General features: G+C 52.5%; 2 protein-coding genes and 3 long non-coding RNA genes across 10 annotated transcripts in view; 1 reads left to right on the top strand and 4 right to left on the bottom strand.

Moving 5' to 3' along the window:
• Positions 1–7,336, bottom strand: part of ARHGEF17 (Rho guanine nucleotide exchange factor 17) — a 198,674-nt gene extending 191,338 nt beyond the window's left edge. For all 3 annotated transcript variants that reach the window (XR_014525147.1, XR_014525148.1, XM_083499151.1), the window contains exon 1: positions 672–7,336. Coding sequence is in view for 1 of the 3 variants with exons in the window: in XM_083499151.1 (XP_083355277.1) it covers positions 672–4,562 (3,891 nt within the window). In the remaining 2 variants the exon portion in view is untranslated. The remainder of the gene's footprint in view (positions 1–671) is intronic.
• The window catches only part of LOC310705462, a 295,970-nt gene that overhangs the window by 191,338 nt on the left and 82,317 nt on the right, over positions 1–22,315 (bottom strand). The window lies entirely within an intron of this gene.
• On the bottom strand, positions 10,009–11,836 carry LOC310705439. Its single transcript, XR_014525283.1, has 2 exons — positions 11,721–11,836; positions 10,009–11,240 (listed from the first exon to the last, which is right to left on the bottom strand). It is a non-coding gene; the product is annotated as an uncharacterized lncRNA (long non-coding RNA).
• LOC310705495 lies at positions 11,188–11,943 on the top strand. Its single transcript, XR_014525342.1, has 2 exons — positions 11,188–11,255; positions 11,737–11,943. It is a non-coding gene; the product is annotated as an uncharacterized lncRNA (long non-coding RNA).
• P2RY6 (pyrimidinergic receptor P2Y6) overlaps positions 14,406–22,315 on the bottom strand; it is a 50,356-nt gene continuing 42,446 nt past the window's right edge. For 3 of the 4 annotated variants that reach the window (XM_083499819.1, XM_083499816.1, XM_083499817.1), the window contains exon 2: positions 14,406–16,482. In XM_083499819.1, coding sequence (XP_083355945.1) covers positions 15,458–16,426 — 969 coding nt within the window. In that variant the 5' untranslated portion in view covers positions 16,427–16,482 and the 3' untranslated portion in view covers positions 14,406–15,457. Of the gene's footprint in view, positions 16,483–20,338; positions 20,526–22,315 lie in introns of those variants that run through there. The other variant, XM_083499818.1, reaches the window with a different exon arrangement.

The raw sequence follows: 22,315 nt of genomic DNA, 5'->3' as shown, positions 1-22,315 counted from the left end.
TGGCAACCTTATTTTACACGGCTTTTTACGTACCGTGGCATTTTATGCACTGTGACTTGGCGTTTTTTTTATTATTTATCACAGTTTGGTAATCATTGCAATGGTTAAGAGTGGATTTCTGTTATTATTTGCTGGCGTTTTGTGAATTTTATTGTGTGCTGTTATATTCAAACAGATGCTTGAACGCCACTTGATGTTAAGCCTTTCATCCTAAAGTCATGTTTCATTACGACTTTTTGTACAGGATCAGATCATTACAAGGGGCGTGAGTACAAATTAAAAGCGAAATGAAAAATGAAGTAACATCTGGGCAGCAGCACAGACCCGCCAGATCGCAGGTGCACATGGTATTTCCACACAACAGTTTCCTCTCCAGAACCAACCATCTCCATGCAACTTTTGCAAGGAGGCCGGGATCCTTTCCCAAAATGTTCCACTGACAACCAATTCCGTGGTGCCAATCATCTCTACCAGGACACTAGTTTCCAGCACAGCACGTTGCATTTACAGCTGCACCAAAGCTCAGCCACACTCGAAAGCAGGTGGGGACTCCCAACCGCACGCCACTCAAGCCCAGATCTCACAACTCCATCTGCAAAGGTGGAATCCTCCCTCCAAACCAAAGACAAAAGCTCTTAGCCCCTACCAAATTAAAATATCTTACAACTCACCACTTGTGGCTTGCTCCTGGCCAGGCCGGCGCCCGGCTCTTCATGATGCTTCGGGCACCTGGGCAGTTTGGGCTCAGACGTGGTCGACGTGGCGGGCGAGGATCTGGGCGTATCCACCGAGCCGGCGGAGGGCAGCTCACCGAGGGCCAAGATGTAGTGTTTAGTGACATCTTCCAAGGAAGGGGTTTGGAGGACTGGGTAGGGTTTCGCGAGCAGACGAGGGAGGTCCGGCGTGGCCCCGTGGACGTTCTGGCTCAAGGGAGGGGGGGTGTTGGCGCCCGTGATGGGGATGAAGGTGGCAGGCTCGCTGGCATGGCGGGTGTGCTTGGAGGGCGGCCGGGCTCTCCCCAGAGCGGAAGGGGCAATGGCGGAGGGCACATCGGGCTCTTCGGCACGGCCCTCCTGCGAGCTGGCCCTGTTGCTGCGCTTCTTTGAGCTTCGGCGGACGATCCTGGGCGACAACACCTCGGCCAGCTTCGGGTCGAAGCCATAGCTCGGAGCCACGTCGGCCGTGTTGCCCTCTGGAGCTGCCGGCAAGATGTGCTCGGACTGGGAGTACAGTTTCCCCCCGTCAGCCTCCCTCACCTGGTCCGACAGGATGGGCTCGCTGCTGGAGGGAGGGATGCTCTGGTCCATCTCGCTGATGGGTTCCCCAGGGCCGTCGAAGCCGGCGCCGGACAGCTCTCCGCGACGGCTGGGGTCGCTGAAAGACTTCTTCTTGATGGTCTTCCCGTTGCCCTTCTCGTCGATCACTTTGTCCAGGGCACCAGGTTGGCTGACGATGTTCTGGATCACGGTGCTGTAGTCTTTGACGCCTTCGCTACAGACCGACAGGTCGCTGGCGGCACTGGCGGCGCACTCGGAGAGAGCGACGGCAGAGGCCTCCGGCATCCCCGACTTGGAGCTCAGCGACCCCAGGAGGTTACTGTCCACAGAGAAGTTATTTGCATCGTCCGTGATGGAGGACCTCCTGTGCGGCATGGGGTCGCTCAAAGACCGGTAGGCCTCGCCGTTGGACTCACCGTTGCTCCCGCTGCTGGACTCGGAGGTGCCATTCCCCACCGAAGGGAACTTCCTACGCCGGCGGAGAGCACTGGGCGTAGAAGGCGCCTCCAGCGCTGTCTTGGCGTTGGGAAGGGCCTCTTCGGCGGCGCCCAACTTCTCGCTGTTCGCTTTGGCTGTGTGGTTTGGAAAGCTCACCGTGGACAGGCTGCCTTCGCTTCCTCTTTGGTGCTTCCAGGCCGCAACCGACGGGTTAAGGTAACTGTAGGCAGGGCCTGTTTCGGGCTCGGTTACGATGCCTTCGTCCGTCATGCTGGATTCAGGACCCGAGAGTTCCTCCAAGGACTTCCCGCCAGACAGGTTCCCTTCGGAGTCCGCCTTCTGCAATCCCTGCCCGCGGCCTTCTTCCACAGCTCCCTCCTTCCACGTTTCCACATCCTCTCCTTCGCCTTCCACGCTTCCGACGTCCTTTTGGTCCAGACCGAAGTTGTAATCGTGCTGGGAGCCGATCTTGCTTATCTTCTCGAAGACCTGCCTGGCTTCTTGGATGTACTGGTCTTGGATGACAACGGGCAACTCGCCGCCCTCGCCGCCTCGGCCAATTTCACGGCCGCAAACAGCATCTTGGTCGCCGGCATTGGTGAGGAGGAGTTCGGAGGAGCTCTGCTTCATCGCGCTCTGGTGGAAGAGCCTGCGGGGAACGGGTTTGTCCGAATAGGTGAAAGACTTGGCCCGCCTCAGGGTCGCTGTGAGGTCTTTCAGAGTCGGCCGGCTGCCGCCCGGTGCCCACCGGTTTGGTGGCTGAGCCTCGCTTTGGGTTCTACCTACCAGCTGCTGTCCGGCCAGGCCATACTGGTAACTTCTGCACCTGCCGCCACCAAAGGCCTCTTCCTCCTCCTCCTCGAGTTGGCTGGCTCTGCCGTCCTTCCTGCTGGCCTTCAGATCCGAGAGGTCCGACTTCAGGAAGCTGAGCAGCGCCAGCGTCTCGGTCGCGATATCCGGGTTCGACATGGACTTCCTGTTCCTGGACTTCTCCGCTGCCTCCAGGCCGACGCCGCGCAGGTTCTCGTATGGAGGGAAGTCCTGCTTGGCTCGGACGATCCCCAAGGGGAACTTGGGGCGGGCACGCACCTGAGCCTGCAGCCGAGCCAGGCTGTCGCTTTGGTTGAAGCTTGGAGAGCGGAACAGGCCCGGACCCCCTTGCGAGCCCCTGCCTTGGCCAGGCCAGGAGGCCCCAAACTGGTCCTCCTCTTTCAGCGTCTCGGTGCTGGAATACCGGCTGCTGCTTCGCGACCCGCAGGGGCTTGGGGAGAAAGGGGGGATGTTCACCTTGGAGACTCGGGAGACGAGTGGGAGAGTGGGCGCCGAGGATAGGGGCCCGTGGGTGCCAAGCAAGGAGCTGCTGCTGCTGCCGCCGCCTTCCAGCGGGCCTCGACCCAAGATGGGGCCCTCGCCTGCAGCTTTGGCCTCGCCCAGCAAGCTGGTGGTGGCTGAGGCCTTGACCTCGGGAGACGGCCTAGTCCTTTCGTCAGAGGGCAGGGAGAGAGTCTGTGCCAGGTCCTCCTGGGCCTTGAGGTACCACTCCATCCCCGCCACCAGCCCATCGCTGTCTGAGGCCTGTTCTTGAGGCAAGGGATCCTTCTTTTTCTTCCGGAGGGAGCGCTTCCTGGGGGCGGCCAGGCGGTTCTCCTCCTCGCTCTCCGAGGACCTCTCGTGGGGAGATCCGTGCCAGCCGTTGCCGCCAGGGGGGGAGCAGGCGGCCGGCTGGGGGCCCCCCTGGGGCCTGGCCATCAGCTCCTCCTCGCTGCTGGAAATCTCCCCTGGCCTGAAGTTGCTGCTTCCACCTTCGCCCAGGAGAAGGACGGCTGGAGAGGACGAGGAAGAAGAGGAGGACGAGGAGGCAGCTGGCAGCAGCGTCCAACTATGCCAGGAATGTAAACTCTCCCGAAGTGGCGGCGGCGGCTGCGGCAACTTCTCCGCCTCGGTCCGGGGGGCGGGCAGGCGGTGGGTCCGAAAGGGGATGCAGCTGCGCGGGGGAGGCGTCGGGGGGGCCTCCCGGCGCTGCTCCGCGACGCGGGGCCTCTCTTCCTCCCTGCGCCCGGGCGCCGCCCCATCGGGCAGGAGGCGGGGGGCGCCGTCCATGCTGCCCGGCAGGTGCCCCAGCTCCCCGGCTTGGTCTTGGGGGGCGCGCGGTGCCGCGCCTTCCTCGACGGGGTCGCCTCGGGGGCCTCCCTGCTGTTGCCGTCGAAAGCCGTCTCCGAAAAGTTTGCGCATCTCGGTCACGCTGGGCCAGTCGAGCGCCGCGTCTCCGCCTTTGGGGGGCTCGCTCAGTCCTTTCCCCCGAGGAGGAGGCGGAGGCGGAGGCTGCTCGGCGGCGGCGGCTGCCGGCGTCTCATCGGCGGGCCGAGCCGCCTGGTCTTCCCTGGCCCCGGCGCAGGTGGAGGGGCCTCCTCTCCCCGCGCCCGGCTCGCTCTGGGGCGCGCAGAAGCGCCGCGAAAGTTGGCGCACCGACGGCGACAGGCTCCGAAGAGCTCGGCCGCCCGGCAGCGGCGTCGGAGGAGGAGGAGCAGGATCCGGCCCGGGAGAAGGCGAGGAAGACGAGAGCTTGGCGACGCTGCGGGAGACGCTGAACGAAGCAGCTCGGCTGGGCGATCGCCGTCCGATGGGCTGTGCTGGCGACGGCTGCTGCTGCTGCTGCGCCCTGGCGCTTGGAGGCTGACCCTGGCACGGCTGGGCGCCCGGGCGCGCCGCCGCCTCCCGCTCCCCCCGGGGGCCGCCGATGCCGCCGCCTCCTCCGGCCCGCTCCTCGGGCCCGATCCACCTCTCGAGGCGCTTGCACGAGGCGCTCCGGGAAAGGGGGCTTCTCCTCCCGGCCTCCCCCTCCGCCATTGTTTTTACGCGCCCAGCTTTCCAAAGCCACCCCCGGAATCGCCCCCTGCCTGGCTCCCCCTCTCTCTAAACCGTCCGGGGCACCGCGCCGGCGCCCATCCGCGCTTCCTTTCCGCCGTGCAAAGAAAGTGGGGGCGGCCTTTTTTTGGGGGGGGTGGAAGCGGCAGAGAGAGAGAGAGAGGCAGATCTTGCAGCAGCCAAACTTCCAGGCAAGTTCGCACAGTTTTGCAGTTCAGTTTGAAGCGGGGCGGGTGGACGGCTGCAGCGGCAGCCCGCGCTGGATTTTGCAACAATGCGCAAAAAGGGGAGGAAGGGAGATCGCAGCCTTGCAGAATCGCTTGTTCCTTTTGCTCGATCCAGGCTCCCGGAGGAGGTCCAACCGCCGTTTCCCCACCACCCGCGACCCGGACTTCTGGTTCTTTTCCTTCCCAGAAGAAGAAAGGAGATCCCGGCGGCTGGAGAAGCGGAAGGAAAGCCGAGGGTGATGGTTACGACGCCAAACTTTCAGGCCCAGGAATCCGGCCGGCCCGTCGGATTCAACGAGAGAGCCCCCCGCCGCATCTCAGTGCAGAGTAGACGAAGAAGCGACCTTCCAAGTATGCGCAGGAATTCTCCGGGGTTGGTGGGCCGGGGGTGGGGGTCGGGGAGCCCTTCTCGCCATCGTGCATTTTTAAAAATAATAATAAAGTAATTTACAAAAAAATAATTTTTTTTAAAATGGTTGCAGGAGCCCCCGGCGGCGTTGCAAACGGCATCCCGTCTTACTCGCTCCAGCCGTTTGTTTGTTGTGTTTATTTTTGCGTGGTTCTTTTTTTCCCCTCTGCCTTTTTTTTTTTAGCATTTCACATAAACTTTCCCCCTCAAGAGGCGTGGTTTCTTTTCTTTCTTTTTTTTTAAAAAAGGAAGAAGAAAAGGGGGATGGTCTTTTGCAAAGCAAAGTCTCTGGGAACATTTCTTGTGCAATTAAAAAGGGAGAGAGAGGAGGAGGAGGAGGAAACGAGGAGTCACCCCCCCCCCTTTGTCTCTTCGGAAGGGATATTATATTTCGACTTCCAGGTCTTGCAGCCGCGAGACCCTGAAACCTGCAGGAGCAGGCCTCGCAACCGCCATCCTATGCAAGGTTCGTTTCTAGGGGCATAGGATCGGGTTGTGCCAAAGCGTTGCGCTGCGAGAGTCGGTTCTGCAAACAAGCGCCCTTGCTAGGCACAGGAGAATAATAAAAACTGCTTGCTGGATCCGACCTCAGGACTTATCTAAGCCAGCAACTGGCTTCCCACAGTGTCCCGCCAGACGCTTCAAGGAAGAAAGCCTGGAAGCGATTGCTCCCTCTACCATTGCTCCCCAGCAAACTGATACTCAGAGGTAGACTTCTCCTGTACAAGGGAGCTCCTCTATAGCAATAGCCGTGACAAAAAGCCATTGGTGGGTCCGTCCTCCGTGGATTTCAGTTTGGCTGCGCTAGCGGTGCACCCCAGCAGGAGCATCTCCTGCACCGAGTTGCCCCCAAAGCGAATCTCCAGCTGGGTTATGCCTTTGAGGTTTGTCAGTTCCCGTTCTCTGTTTAGAGGATGTGGCTTTCCGATCTGGGCCAAATCAGAGCTCTTCCTTTCCAAGGCTCCCTCCGTTTTTGAGGTAGCAAGTCAGGAATGGAAAGGGTGTGATCTTTTGCTCCCTCGGCTGAAGTCGGTTCCAAAATTCCCATTGACTTTAATGGGCTAGGATTGCAGCCAAATATTTTAATAGTGTTGTTGCTTTTAACTCGTAAGGCCTGGGAAAGCCCGTTTCCTCTGGAAGCGATTTGGGCACCATCTACCGATTAAACACTAGCAACTGTGCAGCTGTCTTCACATTTGTGCATATACCTATGTGTGTATATATACATGTTTGCTATCTTCCCTGCCTTTCTGGGGTAGGATATAAATAGGCCCATTTCACAGACAGGAATCGAGAGTGAAATAAAACGTTTTGGCGTGTTAGGGAACCCTTTGGCCGAACCAGCGTTTGAATCCAGATCTAAATGCAAACTTTCAGCTGGTGTTTTTGGAAGGAGCAAATGAGAGCGCTGGGTGTACTTTTAAGAAATATGGTTTATTAATTTTACAGAACTCGGTTCTCTTCTTGGGCTTGCTGTATTTTGAAGAGCAGAACTGAGGACGCGAGGACGCCCGTTCAAAGCAAATAGATGCAATTGGTCTCAAATTTTACCCCTGAAAAAGAGGACATGTTCTGGGGGGAAAGGGGACACATGGCAACCCTATTTGAATGCAATGACTCTGCTCTAAGGTATCCCCGCTTAGCGTAAGGTATCTTTCATTGAAGACACAAACATTGGCTTTCAAGTGGTCCGCAAGGCTGCAAGTCAAATAAAAATGGACTTTCCATCAAGCATGAATGAGAAGGTACGGTTCCAGAGGTACATTTTCCTCTTCACTGGAAAAGCTTCACCTGTTGGTTTCTGCCTGTTGTATGGGTATTTTATAAAATAAAATTAGGGCACAGTTGCTCATTAAAAAACACTTTTGCACCCACAGGAGTGAGCTATGTGTCGAAGGCAGACCAAACAGTTAAACAGTGGGTGCATTTTTTTGCAAGCACATGGCACCTTCGAAGCACTCTCAAAGCGCTTTCTTTCCCTCAAAGAATTCTGGGAGCTGTACGCCTTGAAGAACTACAGTTCCCAGAAGCCCCTTCTCAAACTACAATACCCAAATTTCTTTGGATGGGTGTGTGTGAAATGTGTTTTAAATGTGTATAGTGCGTATGTCGTTGCATTCCCAAGTAGGCATTTATTGCATTTATATCTCCTCTTTTTCTCTCTCCAATGAGCTCAAGGTCGGCACACGTGGTCCTTGTCCCCCTCCTCATTTAATCTCCACAACATCCCTGTGAGGTAGAATGGGCTAAGAGGCAGAGGTTCACCCAGGGAGGGCATTGCCATGGACAAGTGGGGATTCGAACCCTGCTCTCCCGGATCCTTGTCTGACGCTCTGACCGCTACACCATACTGCCTCTCATCCCTCAATACCTGGAGGGCTCAAGGCTGGCGAAGGCAGCTCTGATGATTTCACTTATCTGAAATAAATTATATCATTCTCATTTGTATCGCATTCTCCGCCCTCTATTGTACTTCCTGCACCAGATTTTGGGCTGTAAGCTATGTTGGGCCATGTTTGGCTGCAGGGGCTGATGGGAGTTGGGGACCGTCAAGTGTCTGTAAGAACTCAGGCTGCCTGCCTGGGGTAGCTCAGTTGGTAGAACACGAGACTCTTAAATCTCTGGGTCGTGGGTTCGAGTCCTGTGTTGCCTTGCAGGGGGTTGGGCTAGATGACCGCCAGGGTCCCTTACAGCTCTATGAATCAATGAACCCCCATCGCTGCCCTGTAATATACCCGTGACTGGGAGGGCGTCATCTCTGTGGCCTGGGGCTTCTGCTGGGCTGGCTACCACTTCCGCATGGTTCTGGCAGGTCCCCTGCGAAGGTTTGTCAGGAATGAGCCATCAAGGCATTCCAGGAACACCCAAGACTGTTGCCTGCTGTCAATGAGTTACTGATTAGAAGCTCTGCTCCCCATCTCTGATCTGAACCAATGTTCTCTGCTGGTGGCATTCGCTGGTTACACTGTAACCAAACAGCATCTCCCGTAAAATGCTCCAAGGTCTCTTTTTTGGGAGAGCTAAACAGCAGTTCTTCTGATCCACACTTTCAGCCACACCAATTTTTTTATGGATAAGAAATACATCGGTGGGGACGCACGACAGCAATTCCTAGCAGCTTCTCTGAGGCTTTTACCCGTTTTCCGAAATAGGGCGTCCCTATTTTCATCTCAGAAATGTTATCACAGAAAGGGATGTGGGTGGCGCTGTGGGTTAAACCACAGAGTCTAGGGCTTGCCGATCAGAAGGTTGACGGTTCGAATCCCCACAACGGGGTGAGCTCCCATTGTTCGGTCCCTGCTCCTGCCAGCCTAGCAGTTCGAAAGCACATCAAAGTGCAAGTAGATAAATAGGTACCACTCCGGTGGGAAGGTAAACGGCGTTTCCGTGCGCTGCTCTGGTTCGCCAGAAGCGGCTTAGTCCTGCTGGCCACATGACCCGGAAGCTGTATGCCGGCTCCCTCAGCCAGTAAAGCGAGATGAGCGCCGCAACCCCAGAGTCGTCCGTGACTGGACCTAACAGTCAGGGGTCCCTTTATTTTCATCAGAGAAATGTTGGAGGGGACATCTCTTATCACAGAAAGGATGGAGGGTGTGTGAGCTGGCTCATTGAAACCTCCAGGTACCACCACACACACCCCAGGAGAAAGGCAAAAGAAGTTAGGGGTCAGGTGGGGTCTGGGGAGTAGAAGGGAAATGGGACACTAGTAGGTCACCTCAAAAGTAGACCTCTGAGATCCGATCCGCTCAACAACCCTGTGCGGTAGGTTCGTCTGAGACACAAATGATGGACTCGATTATGCCTAGGGAGCTGTGTAAATTCTTTGAGCCTGGGTTTCCGATGTGCAACCACAGCCGTGCAGATGCTCCAATGTGCTGTTCTCTTCCTCTAGCTGCCTTTATCAAGCAGTTGGTCCCTTTCCCGCCCCGACCTGGCCACAGTGATCCATGCGATGGTCACCTCCAGGCTAGACTACTGTAATTCGCTCTACGCTGGGCTGCCCTTGAAGCTGTCCCAGAAACCTCCAGGCTAGACTACTGTAATTCGCTCTATGTGGGGCTGCCCTTGAAGCTGACCCACAAACTCCAGAGGGTGCAGGATGCTGCAGCGAGGCTCCTCACAGGGTCTCTGCCGTGGGAGCATATTCGCCCAGTGCTTTTCCAGCTGCACTGGCTCCCGGTGAAGTACAGGGTCAGGCTCAAGGTGCTGGTTTTGACCTTCAAAGCCCTTCACAGCCTAGGACCCTCATACCTACGGGACCGCCTCTCCCGGTATGCCCCACGGAGGACCTTCAGGTCCATATATAGCAACACCCTAGAGGTCCCTAAGGAAGCCAGATTAGCCTCAACCAGAGCCAGGGCCTTCTCAACGCTGGCTCCGGTCTGGTGGAACGCTCTGCCTCATGAGACCAGGGCCCTGCAGGATCTGATTTCTTTCCGCAGGGCCTGTAAGACAGAGTTGTTCCGCCTGGCCTTTGGCTTGGAGCCAATTTGATTCCCTCCCCCTCTTTCTTTTTCCTTTCTCCTCCTGTGATGAGGCTGCATTTTAATGTTGTATTTTAATCTTGTTTTTAAGTTGTATTTCAATCAACTTGATTTTTTTATTGGTTGTTAGCCACCCTAAGCCCAGTCTTATTATTATTATTGTTGTTGTTGTTGTCAGACACCCCAGAGGATCAAATTGTTCCACACAAAAAGCTATTGAATCTAGAATTGCCCGCCACCACCACGGACGCTGTACAATTTGCTTGAACATGTGTGCACAAAACAAAGCTGGACAACAGGGCAACATGTGAGAGGGGCAGGCAGGAGAACTCTCTTTATTTAGAGAGGACCACAGGAAGTTATACAAACACCGTTCCCTGCCCCAAGGAGCTTACAAAGACATTCTCAAAGGCATTCACAAATCCTCAACCCACAACAGCAAACAGCAATGACACACAGGAGGGGGAAAATTTAAGCGAGACAGCTAGTTATTTATAGAGATGAAGTTTGAAAGGAAAAAAGTAAATACTGGGAACATCTTGCAAAGGGAGGCGTGATATTTTGCAGCATTCAAATTCACCTACATGGGTACAGAGACCGTTTGCAAAGCAAGGCATCGCTTACTCTGAAACTCGGGGGGTGAAAAGCGAGAGGGAGGTGTCGACAGGCAAAGGGCAGTCCCCCAAGATCTGGATTTCTGAAATGAAAAATCACAACAGCAGCCATGGGCCCAGCGAGCCTTGAACAAGCACAGTAGGTACAGAAAGGGAAAGGACTGGGAGGAGGAGGTGTCAGAAGATGGAAAGGGAACAGGGCTTCGTGAGCGGGGAGATTCTGTGGCAGAGAAGTACAGAAGTGGAAGCAGGCCAAGAGGAAGAGATGAGTCCCGCTGGTGAAGAGTCCTAGGTGTCTCTCCCTCCTGCTGCAACACACTCCTCTTCCCTCCTACTAGAAGAGGCATGCAAAGAGCGGAGAAGAGGTTAGCTACATGCAGGCGCAGTCTCTGATTGCTTGGAGAGGACTTGGATGGCTGTGGGGTGGAGGGGTCTTGGCAACTGACCCATGGGTGACCCAGGCCTACCGGGGATGAACTGCTGTGTCCATTAGGCCTGACACTCCACTCAGTCTGTGCAGATTGTGTTCTTGATAATAAGGAGTTAACTCCTACTTGCACAGTGCGATTTGCTGCTTTCTCGCTCCTGAATGTGGCCCTCCAGCCCTCTTCACCTGGCCCCAGGGACTCTCCTCAGGCTACACCCCCCCTCCCCAGCTGCAACCAGCCCAATCACTGCTTTGCTTCTCCTATTAATGTCCCTGCCCGATTTTCAAATGCGTCCTCCAACTCTGATGAATTCTTGCTTGCCTGGGAGATGGATGTTTTGTGTATGTGTGGAGAAGAAAGTCTGGAATATAAGAGGTCAAAATCATATAGGCTATCTTGCCCCCCCACCCCATTTTGCTTCCGGCTTCACCCATTACTGGAATGTGGATCCTGTAAGGTTGCTCAGAAGGATTTGCAGCTGTTGGGATGAAAAAGGTGCTCCACAACATAGCTGTCAAGCGTCCCTTATTTGGCGGGACAGTCCTTTATCCCAGCACCATGTCTCGCTGCTGTCCCTTATTGATGATGCCCCTTAAATTTCCCGGGTTTCAAAGGAAGCAGCTCCTCTCCCTCCCTGCCGGCCAGGGAGGAGGGAGGCTCCAACTGTGTTGCTTGGCTGTGTTGCTCACCCAATAAGGAGTCTAAGAACGACTGGGGGGTGGAGCTTGCATGCCTTGTGCCGATCAAATCGGCCGCGTTGCCTGGGAACTCGCCTTTGCTCAGCGCTTCCCAGCAGAGAGGTGACGGTGGTTTTCCTTGAGGCTTGAGGCTTCGTTTGGCTGCTGGCTGGGCTTTCTGCCTTTGGCTCGGAGGGGCTCAAAAGTTGAACATACCTGTGCCCAGAAAATCCCTTATTTTGGCTGCTGATCCCTTACTTTTGAGGTTGCTGGTCCCTTATTTTCAAATCTGTAAGTTGACAGCTATGCTCCTGCAGTACCTCAGGAGGAGGGACTGAATTGTCTAGCGGAAGCTGCAACACTTCCTGCTGGGTGGTACTTAACTCCTGTAAAATTGGCAAAGATATCTCATAATAGTGATGATTTATGTTGGAAATGTAAAGAAAAAGAAGGTACTTTTTATCATATGTGGTGGACCTGCCCCAGGGTGAAAGACTTCTGGGAGAATATTTATAATGAATTGGGGGGAAATGTTGAAATATACATTTATTAAGAAACCAGAGGCCTTTCTTCTTGGAATAACAGGTTTGGAATTGCCCAAGAAAGATGTTAGACTGTTTTTGTGTGCCACAACCGCAGCTAGAATTTTGTTAGCTAAGAATTGGAAAACACAAGAAATCCCAACAGTGGAGGAATGGCAGATGAAGATGATGGACTTTTTGGAGCTGGCCGACCTGACCGGAAGAGTCTGCGACCAGAAGGAGGAGGACTACCAGGATGAAATTCAAAGACTATTTAGTTAAATATGTTAAAATAACTTAATTGGAAAAACTTGCAAATACCAGATAGGCTTAGGATTTAAATACGTAATGTTAGAGAATAACATGTTTAAAGTTAAAATGAAAAGAAAGAAAGATGTTAAGTGACTAAGTTAATTGGTTTTGGAAAACTGTTACAATGATATACACTGAAATTCACCCAGGGAGATTTGAGGAAGTCACTTAATAATGTTACTAAGATTGGATTAAGTACAATTAAGCTGTATGTATGTTTAAAAATTTTGGAAAATGAATTAAAAAAATTGGGGGGGGGAACCACTTCCTGCTGGGGGGCAGGGGAGAAGCGCTGCAACATTTTGTTGCAGGTAACACTTGTTCCACATGCATTTGGACAAGGAATGAAATAGTAGTTGAAAGCAAAGGGCAGAGAAAAATACATATGGGAAGATTGGCTGCGGTGGGTGGGTTGCTTGTTTGTTTATTATTTCCATTTACCGCATATCCCACCTTCTTCTCCAAGAAGCTCAAGGTGGGGTATATGGTTCCCCCTGGATTCGAACCCTGCTTTCTCAGGTCCTAGTCTGACACTCCAAGCACCACCCCACACTGGCTACCATGGGGCTGCCATGAATGGCACTTTTCCTGGTGCTGCTGGGTTTGGGAAACACATGGCAGGTTTGCCAGGGAGAAAGAACCACATCGGTCCTTAAGTGGCTGGATCTTGCAAGGAGTCCTCCTGGCCCAGGTGAAGTAAAGGTAAAGGGACCCCTGACCATTAGGTCCAGTCGTGGCCGACTCTGGGGTTGTGGCACTCATCTCGCTTTATTGGCTGAGGGAGCCAGCATACAGCTTCCAGGTCATGTGGCCAGCATGACTAAGCCGCTTCTGGCAAACCAGAGCAGCGCACGGAAACGCCGTTTACCTTCCCGCTGGAGTGGTACCTATTTATCTACTTGCACTTTGACGTTCTTTCGAACTGCTAGGTTGGCAGGAGCAGGGACCGAACAACGGGAGCTCACCCCGTCGTGGGGATTTGAACCGCCGACCTTCTGATCGGCAAGCCCTAGACTCTGTGGTTTAACCCACAGCACCACCCGCGTCCTAACAACTAGGTAAAGGTAAAGATAAAGGGACCCCTGACCATTAGGTCCAGTCGCAGACGACTCTGGGGTTGTGGCACTCATCTCGCTTTACTGGCTGAGGGAGCCGGCGTACAGCTTCCGGGTCATGTGGCCAGCATGACTAAGCCGCTTCTGGCAAACCAGAGCAGCGCACGGAAACGCCGTTTACCTTCCCGCCAGAGTGGTACCTATTTATCTACTTTCACTTTGAGGTGATTTCGAACTGCTAGGTTGGCAGGAGCTGGGACCGAGCAACAGGAGCTCACCCCGTCGCGGGGATTCGAACCGCCAACCTTCTGATCGGCAAGCCCTAGGCTCTGTGGTTTAACCCACAGTGCCACCCGCGTCCCTAGGCACAGGTGAAACCAGCGTGCAAAAGAGCAGACAGGTAAGCTGAGCCAGGGCACTGGGGCAAAGCAAACTGGCTGGGGGTGGAAAATCTCAGATTTGCCCCCTGCCTTAGGCACCACTTTCTGCTGCCAGAACGGCTCCCTCAGGTCATGTGCCTAGCTGTCCTTTGGCTTGGCTGAAATATGTCTTTAAACGGCGACGATGGCTCTGACGTGCCTGAATGGAAAGATGCACGTGTGGAAATGCCTACATTTTTATCCTACTTTTCCTTGAAAGGGCTCAGAATAGCGTTCAGAGTTCTCTCCCTCCACCAACCTGGCTTGTGATGGCATCACAAACAACCCTGTGAGGTGCGTTGGGGTGAGAGGAAAAGTGCCTGCAGTACCAAGCGGGGATTTGAACCCAGCCCCCCCCCCCCAGTTATTATCGTCTCTCTAACCACTACACCACGCTTCCTACTGCGTTGACTCCAGCAGCCTGGTCTCACAGGGACCGACGAGACGCTTATGAGTAGCCCACAAGCAAGACCTGAGCTCAGCAACACTCTCCCTGCTTTTGATTCCCAGCACTGTGGATTTCATGAGGGCTAGGAACTTGCTTGATTTATGGGTAAGCAAGGAAAAGAGAAAGCCGGCATTCTTCCGAAGGCCAATTCCGCCGCGCAACTCTCTCGTAAGGCTCACAAGGAGGTTCCCACACAACTGTTGCTCAGACAGCAGCTGGTATATAATAAGCTGAGGTTCCAAGCCTGAAATTTATTACATCTTCTGAAAGAAATGACAAGAAATCAATCAACACTGGTGGTTTTTCAACGGGGTCCCTTCAGAGAAACGTGGCAATGGAGGACTCGCCAGACGGGACAACGCCCCATTTCTCAGTTCATCGCAGCAACTTGGGGGGGGGGGGGGTTTGCATTTATTTGCTGATGTTCGTTGTCCGGTTGGAGATCTGTCGTTAAAGGATCTGTTCACAGCTCATGCTTGGAACCCCCTGATTTCAGAAGGGATCTGAAAGACTAGGACTTCCTTCTCTGTGAAAAGGTAATAATACTGTTTCTTGAACAATGCCTGGGTGACCCCCAAAGGCTTTAAACAATTAAGCGATAACCCCACCCACCCACTCCCGGTCACCCAGAGCCCATTCAGTCCATCTGGAATATCTCATTAAAGAGATCCTCTCTCAGGATCCTCTCTCCTTCAGCTGACGTAGCCCAGCGGCAGAACATCTGCTCAGCATGGTCTCAAGTTCAGTCTCCAATGGCATCTTGTTTATTCTTGCACTGCAGGGGGTTGGACTAGAGGACCTTTGGGGGTCCCATCCAGTTCTACAATTCTGTGATTTCCAGGTACGGCTCCAGCCAAAAAAGCCCTGGGGATCTGCTGCCAGTCCGGGTAGACAAGACAGCCAGGTGGACGGGCAGAGTGACTTGGGAGAAGGTGGCTTCGATGTCCCTGACTTTACGCCAGTCGTATTTCTCCTGTTCTTCCGCCACTCAATTCTGGGTGCATGGCGGTACGAAGGACCATTGGCGCCAGCCACGGGGAGCAGATATCTCCCAAACCAGCAGGAGCGAATCCTCGCAGCCCTAAGGCAAGGGAGAGAGCAGAGCATCCCGGCGGTCCGTTGTTCGCCCAGTGACATTCTCCCAAGGCCTTCCAATAGGGTTGGCATGGCAACCAGAGTTAGGCCTCTGAAGCCGCGCTAGGCCGAGCTCTCCCTCTGGCGCCCAGTGCCGCGCAGACGGGGCGTTGCCAACCCTCCCTTGGCACAGGATCACGGACGCTTCCTCACGAGTCGTGCTTCCACTTGGAGCTGACTTTATCCAGCAAGTGCCGGGTGCTCTCGCGAAACTTGCGCTGTGTGAAGTAGAAGAGGATGGGGTCGAGGACGCTGTTCATGCTGGCGAACGGCCGGGTGCACTTGTAGACGATGGCGAAGGCTTGCCGGGTGAGGCAGGGCACTTCGGGGATGGAGCGGATGATCAGGTAGAGCGTCTTGGTGAGGTGGAAGGGGAAGAAGCTGATGGCGAAGACCAGGACCACGATGATGATCATCCGTATGGCCTTGTCCTTCTTCTTGCGGACGGCCAGCCCAATCATCTCGTCCTTCTGGCACAAGATCTTGGTCATGCAGCAGTAGCAGCCCAAGATCGAGACGAAGGGGATCAGGAAGCCCGTGACCGTCAAGGTGATCCCGTAAGGGAAGTAGCTGGCAGAGCGGTCCGGCGGGCTCAGGTCGTAGCAGACAGTCCGGTTCCTCTGGATCCCGGTGGCGGCGAAGACGAAGGTGGGCAGGCACTGGGCAACCACCAGGAACCACACGACCCCACAGACCATCCAGGTGAAGCCTTTGCCCCTCTTCTTGTGCCAGGTGGAGAGCGGGTGGCAGATGCCCAGGTAGCGCTGGATACTGATGCAGGTGAGGAAGAGGATGCTGCCGTGCAGGTTGGTGTAGAACTGGAAGCGCACGAACCGGCAGGTGAAGTCCCCGAAAGGCCAGTAGTCCTTCTGGGAGTAGTTGTAGATGAGGAGAGGCAGGGAGCAGACGTAGAGGAGGTCAGCTACCGCCAGGTTCAGCATGTAGATGGTGGTCCGCGTCAGAGACTTGCGCGACAGCCAGATCTGGGCGATGACGATGAAGTTCAAGGGCAGCCCCAGGACGAAGACCACCGAGTAGACCACGGGCAGCAGGATCTGCTTGAACTCCTCGTGGTAGGTGCATGAGTCCTTGCTGGTGGCAGAGGTCAGGTTATCCATGCCGTAAGCTCCTGGGCTTGGCTCAGGCCCTGGGTTGTCCTTGAGGCAGCTAGGATCTGTGGGCAAGGCAGAAAGAGGGTCAGGTGTTTGAGCCCCGTGCTGGGCAAAAGATTCCTTAATCAAAATACAGTGGTACCTTGGGTTACATACGCTTCAGGTTATGCAAAACTTACATATAAGCTACGGGAGAAGGATAACTCCGACTTTAAGGATGAATGGGAACCCTTTACAAAGTACAGTGGTACCTTGGGTTACATACGCTTCATGTTACAGACGCTTCAGGTTACAGACTCCGCTAACCCAGAAATAGTGCTTCAGGTTAAGAACTTTGCTTCAGGATGAGAACAGAAATTGTGCAGCAGCAGCGCAGCGGCAGCAGGAGGCCCCATTAGCTAAAGTGGTGCTTCAGGTTAAGAACAGTTTCAGGTTAAGTACGGACTTCTGGAACAAATTAAGTACTTAACCCGAGGTACCACTGTATTGATAAGTTCATGAATATTACTGGCCCAGATATGGAAAGAAGACAAAGTCCTTAGCGGAGAGGAATGGCAAACCAAGCTGTTAGACTGTGCCGAAATGGCCGGAAAGCTCAGGGACCAAGAAGATCAAAACTTTAATCAAGAATGGGGGGAAAATCGCAATGTACTTGAGAGACCACTGCAGGCAGATGGAAACATTAGCAGGACTGCAATAACACTTGTAATGTAGAAATTACTACTATGGAGAAAATGGAGAGACATAAAACTTGGATGATGAAATAATATATAGTGGGAAAGGTTGATAACAGGACCCATGGGAGCCGGAGAAATCTCTAAATATGGATATGTATTTGGTAATGTACACTTGTAAAATAAAAATCATTTCATTCATATAGATAGATAGATAGATATTAAAAAAACACAAATTAATACATTTCCCAATTAACAGTCAATTTACATTATCCCAAAAAAGGTTTTCCACTGAAATGAGGCTGCATTTTAATATTTAATGTTTTAATCTTGTATTTTAAGCTGTATTTCAATCAATTGTTTTTATGTTTGGTGTTAGCTGCCCTGAGCCCGGTCTTGGCTGGGGAGGGCAGGGTATAAATATAATAATTATTATTATCATCATCATCATCATCATCATATTGAGCCTCACATCGGGCGCAAATTCGGCCCTCCAGATGTTTTGGGACTACAATTCCCATCATCCCCGACCACTGGTCCTGCTAGCTAGGGATGATGGGAGTTGTAGTCCCGAAACATCTGGAGGGCCGGGTTTGCCTATGCCTGCGCTAGTTGACCCTCTTGGTCCCTTCCAACTCTACAATTCTAAGATTCTAGGATTCTAATACATGTTTATTTCAGTGGAGGCTGGTCACTGTAAAAATAAAACCTAGTCAGACCTGTTGCAATTGGGAAACGCATCTCCTGGTTTAACTTTCGCTTGCCAGCAGATGGCACCCGTGTGACACACAGGGAGATAAAGTCCGGGCGATAAACAGGCAAGGGGGGGGGGCGCTAGAGATCAAATTTGTGCTGCGGCTGCATCTGAGCTGCTCCTGCTACAGAGTGATGCATTCACAACCCCATCCATTTATTTATATCCTGCCTTTTTCCCAGGCTGGGACTCGAAGAGGCTCGCAACACAGATCAAATGCAAAAAGCTAAATCCATATGCAATGTATTTGCTAAAAAGTAATGAAATCCCAGAATTACGTTGACTGAAGCAGCATTCAAAAGCCTGCACATTCTTACAATTACAGGTCATGCAAAAAGGATGTCATTTAGTAATATTAAGACAGAAACCCCAAGTTCCCCCCCAAAAAACACTGCAAGTACGTCTAAGTACAAGTAACTGCAGGTGTGTGTGTGTGTGTGTGTGTGTGTGTGTGTGTGTGTGTGCATATTCTTCTAGTTTCCTCACTGCCTCTGTCTCCTTCCCCTGTCTGCCACCTTCCCTTGTGTCAAATTTACTTCGTTTCATCATTATATTTCTATCCCGCCCTTTGTCCCAAAGGAGCTTGCCATTTCAGATTGGAAGCTCATTGGGGCAGGGACCTATCCCCTGTTGTTGGCACAGCACCTTTCCTACCACTGGCATGTGGATCTCAGAAGGGAGAGCTTTTTTTTAGAAAAAGAAAAGGAAGGTGAGACTTTTCAAAGGCTGAGCTCTGAACTCAGTGCAAATCCTGGAGCTTGCCTGCATGCCATACTGACGCATCTAAAACTCAAATCGTTTCCTAGGCTGAAACCTTCCCTGCGGGCCCTCTAGAAAAAACTACAGCTGGGTGGCCAGAAATCCACTTAATCAACACAAAACGTCCCCAGCATCACCACCAACATTATTTACTGGGTTTCTTACTCTAACCCTTGACCGTAAAGTCCCAGGGCGCTTCTTCTGTCTCTTTATGGCGACACTGGAGAAAAGCGATCCCTACCACCTTCTGCAAATGACGGAGCAGGCATGCAAGGCACATGGGTTTCCAGGAAAGCCGGTTCTTTTACGGCCTTGCGCATTTTGACACATTTCTGTTCCTTGCTCCAACATCTCCCGCCATTCCCACCCACCAAAACCATCCGCAGCGAGACCATCCGATAGCAGCTAACCACAACCCAAATGAGAAGTTCAAATAGCCACAACGCCACATTTTAAAGTTCTGTGTCTGATCTTTTTTCTTTTCTTTTCCTGGTGTTTACCCTAGGAAAACCCGTTTGGTGGTATTTTTTTTAACAGCTGAATTGGAGCAACTGGCAGCCGGTGGAAAACGCAGTTACTGTTTGCGCCAGTTCAGGTTTAAAACTGCAGGTTTTCCTGGGGAAAGTACTGGGAGAGAAAGAGAGAGAAAATCCTCAGGCACGAGGGTTCTGCGTGTCAGCCTTACGCAGAAACACTCGAGGTTTACAAGGAACCAGCTTAATAGGAAACTCCATTCTGCCGACTCTGACCGATGGTTCCACCTAGATCAGTACTGCCTTCATGGACTGGCAGCAGATCAGCAGCAGTTTCAGGCAGGGACATCCCCAGCCCTGCCTGGCAAGGCCAGGGGTTGAACCCAAATCTGCCTCCAAGGCAGAGCATATAAACAGATCAAACAATTTGTCTCTCTGTCTACACTGGCCGTCAGTGGCTGTGTTGGAGTTTCAGACAGCGAGCGTTCCCACCCCTGCCTGGCGATGTCAAGGATCGAACTCAGGACATCATCATCATCATCATTTATTACTTATAGCCCGCCCATCTGGCTGGGCTTCCCCAGCCACACCGGGCGGCTTCCAACAAAATATAAAAATACAGTAATGCATTAAACATTAAAAGCTTCCCTAAACAGGGCTGCCTTCAGATGTCTTCTAAAAGTCTGGTAGTTGTTCTCTTTGATATCTGGTGGAAGGGCGTTCCACAGGGAAGGCGCCACCACCGAGAAGGCCCTCTGCCTGGTTCCCTGTAACTTGGCTTCTCGCAGTGAGGGAACTGCCAGAAGGCCCTCAGCGCTGGACCTCAGTGTCCGGGCTGAACGATGGGGGTGGAGCCACTCCTTCAGATATACTGGGCCGAGGCCGTTTAGGGCTTTCAAGGTCAGCACCAACACTTTGAACTGGGCTTGGAAACGTACTGGAAGCCAGTGTAGGTGTTTCAAGACCGGTGTTATGTGGTCTCGGCGGCCGCTCCCAGTCATAGCTGTCAACGTTTCCCTTTTTTAAAGGGAAATTCCCTTATTCCGAATAGGATTCCTCGCAAGAAAAGGGAAAAGTTGACAGCTATGCTCCCAGTCACCCGTCTAGCTGCCACATTCTGGATTAGTTGTAGTTTCCGGGTCACCTTCAAAGGTAGCCCCACATAGAGCGCATTGCAGTAGTCCAAGCGGGAGATAACCTTGCGCATGCCAAGAGGATGCCTCACCCCCGAGCTATGACTTTGCCCCTCCCCACTTACCTATAGTTGGCTCGGAATCTGCAACTTGAAACCTAAAAATAAGAAGGCAGGCAGCCTCTTGCACCCAGGGCCGGTCTAATTCCTCTGCCCCTTTTCATTCAAGCAACATTGTGTTTTCAGCGGCAAAGGGCAGCAGGCCGCCGCCCCTCGCCTGTGCCCACGCATCACTTTCACCCGAAATTGACACACCAACCGCTTCCTCCTTTTGCACAAGTTTCGCTCTGAAGTGTCCCCAGCGGGGTTGCTTGCAGAGGAGACGGCCGTCCATTCATCGCCTGTGGCAATTTGCTGACACATTTAGGGAGGAGGAAGCAGCCAAAAAGCCACCTGCCACTCTCAAATGCTCCTCCTGGGCAGCAGATTTCAAACTCTTTTTAATGCTCCAGCAGCTAAGGAATTGCATTTCTTGTTCCCATCGTTTTTTATTTTATCGGGGTTAGGAAGGATAACGAAAATTAATTGAGGGTCAGGTATTTGTCTGGTCCAGGGGTCAGCAAACTTTTTCAGCAGGAGGCCGGTCCACTGTCCCTCAGACCTTGTGGGGGGCCAGACTATATTTTCTGGGGAGGGGGAATGAACAAATTCCTATGCCCCACAAATAACCCATTTTAAATGAAAGCACACATTCTACTCATGTAAAAACACCAGGCAGGCCCCGAAATTACCCAGAGATGCATTTTAAATAAAAGGGCACATTCTACTCATGTAAAAACACGCTGATTCCCAGACCGTCTGCTGGCTGGATTTAGAAGGCGATTGGACTGGATCCGGCCCCTTGGCCTTAGTTTGCCTACGCATGGTCTGGTCAAAAGAGATACAGGACTCAGCGATACAGCTGCAAATGAAACACTTTGAATGTGTTACAAAGTGCAATATATATTTGTGACACCAGATGGTGTAAAAAAGCGTTTCCACAATGTTTTGAACAGGTGTGTAGATTCCACCACAGTCTATTTGTCAAATAACCGCACTTGTTGACAAATTGTTGACATCAGGCAGGTGCCTTTCCTGTACTCGTTTTTGCACCTGCTTAAAACATTTTCGTTGGGCAAGCCTATCCAGTTGATGACTTTCATCTCTTTTACCTCTAATTTCAAATATTTTTAAAAGGTTTCTACATAGTTCTTAACTCACAGAACCATAGAATGGCAGCTGAACTAAATGAGCCACCCAGAGTGGCTGGGGAAGTCCAGCCAGATGGGCAGGGTATAAAAATAAATTATTATTATTATTATTATTATTATTATTATTATTATTATTATTATTATTATCCTCAGGGTCCCTTCCAACTCTGCAATTCTAGGAAATCTCACAGATAATAATCAAGGGACACTCGACAGCCAAACTCTGTCAACAGTGTTTTATAGATTGCCATTGTTCCACCATCGATTTGTTAATTACTCTATGTGATTTGTGCTGCTTTTGCGATGCTCTATTGGGTTAAACCACAGAGCCTAGGACTTGCCGATCAGAAGGTTGGCGGTTCGAATCCCCGTGACGGGGTGAGCTCCCGTTGTTCGGTCCCTGCTCCTGCCAACCTAGCAGTTCGAAAGCACGTCAAAGTGCAAGTAGATAAATAGGAACCACTCTGGCGGGAAGGTAAACGGCATTTCCGTGCGCTGCTCTGGTTTGCCAGAAGAGTCTTAGGCATGCTGGCCACATGACCCGGAAGCTGTACACCAGCTCCCTCGGCCAGTAAAGCAAGAGGAGCGCCGCAACCCCAGAGTTGGTCACGACTGGACCTAGTGGTCAGGGGTCCCTTTACCTTTACCTATTACGTTCTATCATATTATTATTGGTTATTGTTTGTAAGCCGCTTTGGGGCTTTGCCTGAATGAAAAGCAGCATGGAAAACTTGGTAGCTCAGTCAGCAGAACCCGAAACTCTTAATTTCAGGGTTATGAGTTCGAGAACCATGTGGGGCAAAAGATTCCTGCTTGGCAGGAGGTTGGACTAGATAGCCCTCAGGGGCCCTTC

This window comes from Podarcis liolepis (assembly GCF_965112155.1).
Source record: "Podarcis liolepis genome assembly, chromosome: 4".
Taxonomy (NCBI): domain Eukaryota; kingdom Metazoa; phylum Chordata; class Lepidosauria; order Squamata; family Lacertidae; genus Podarcis; species Podarcis liolepis.
Note: the sequence above shows the minus strand (reverse complement) of the source record. Positions and strands in the feature narration are given on the sequence as shown.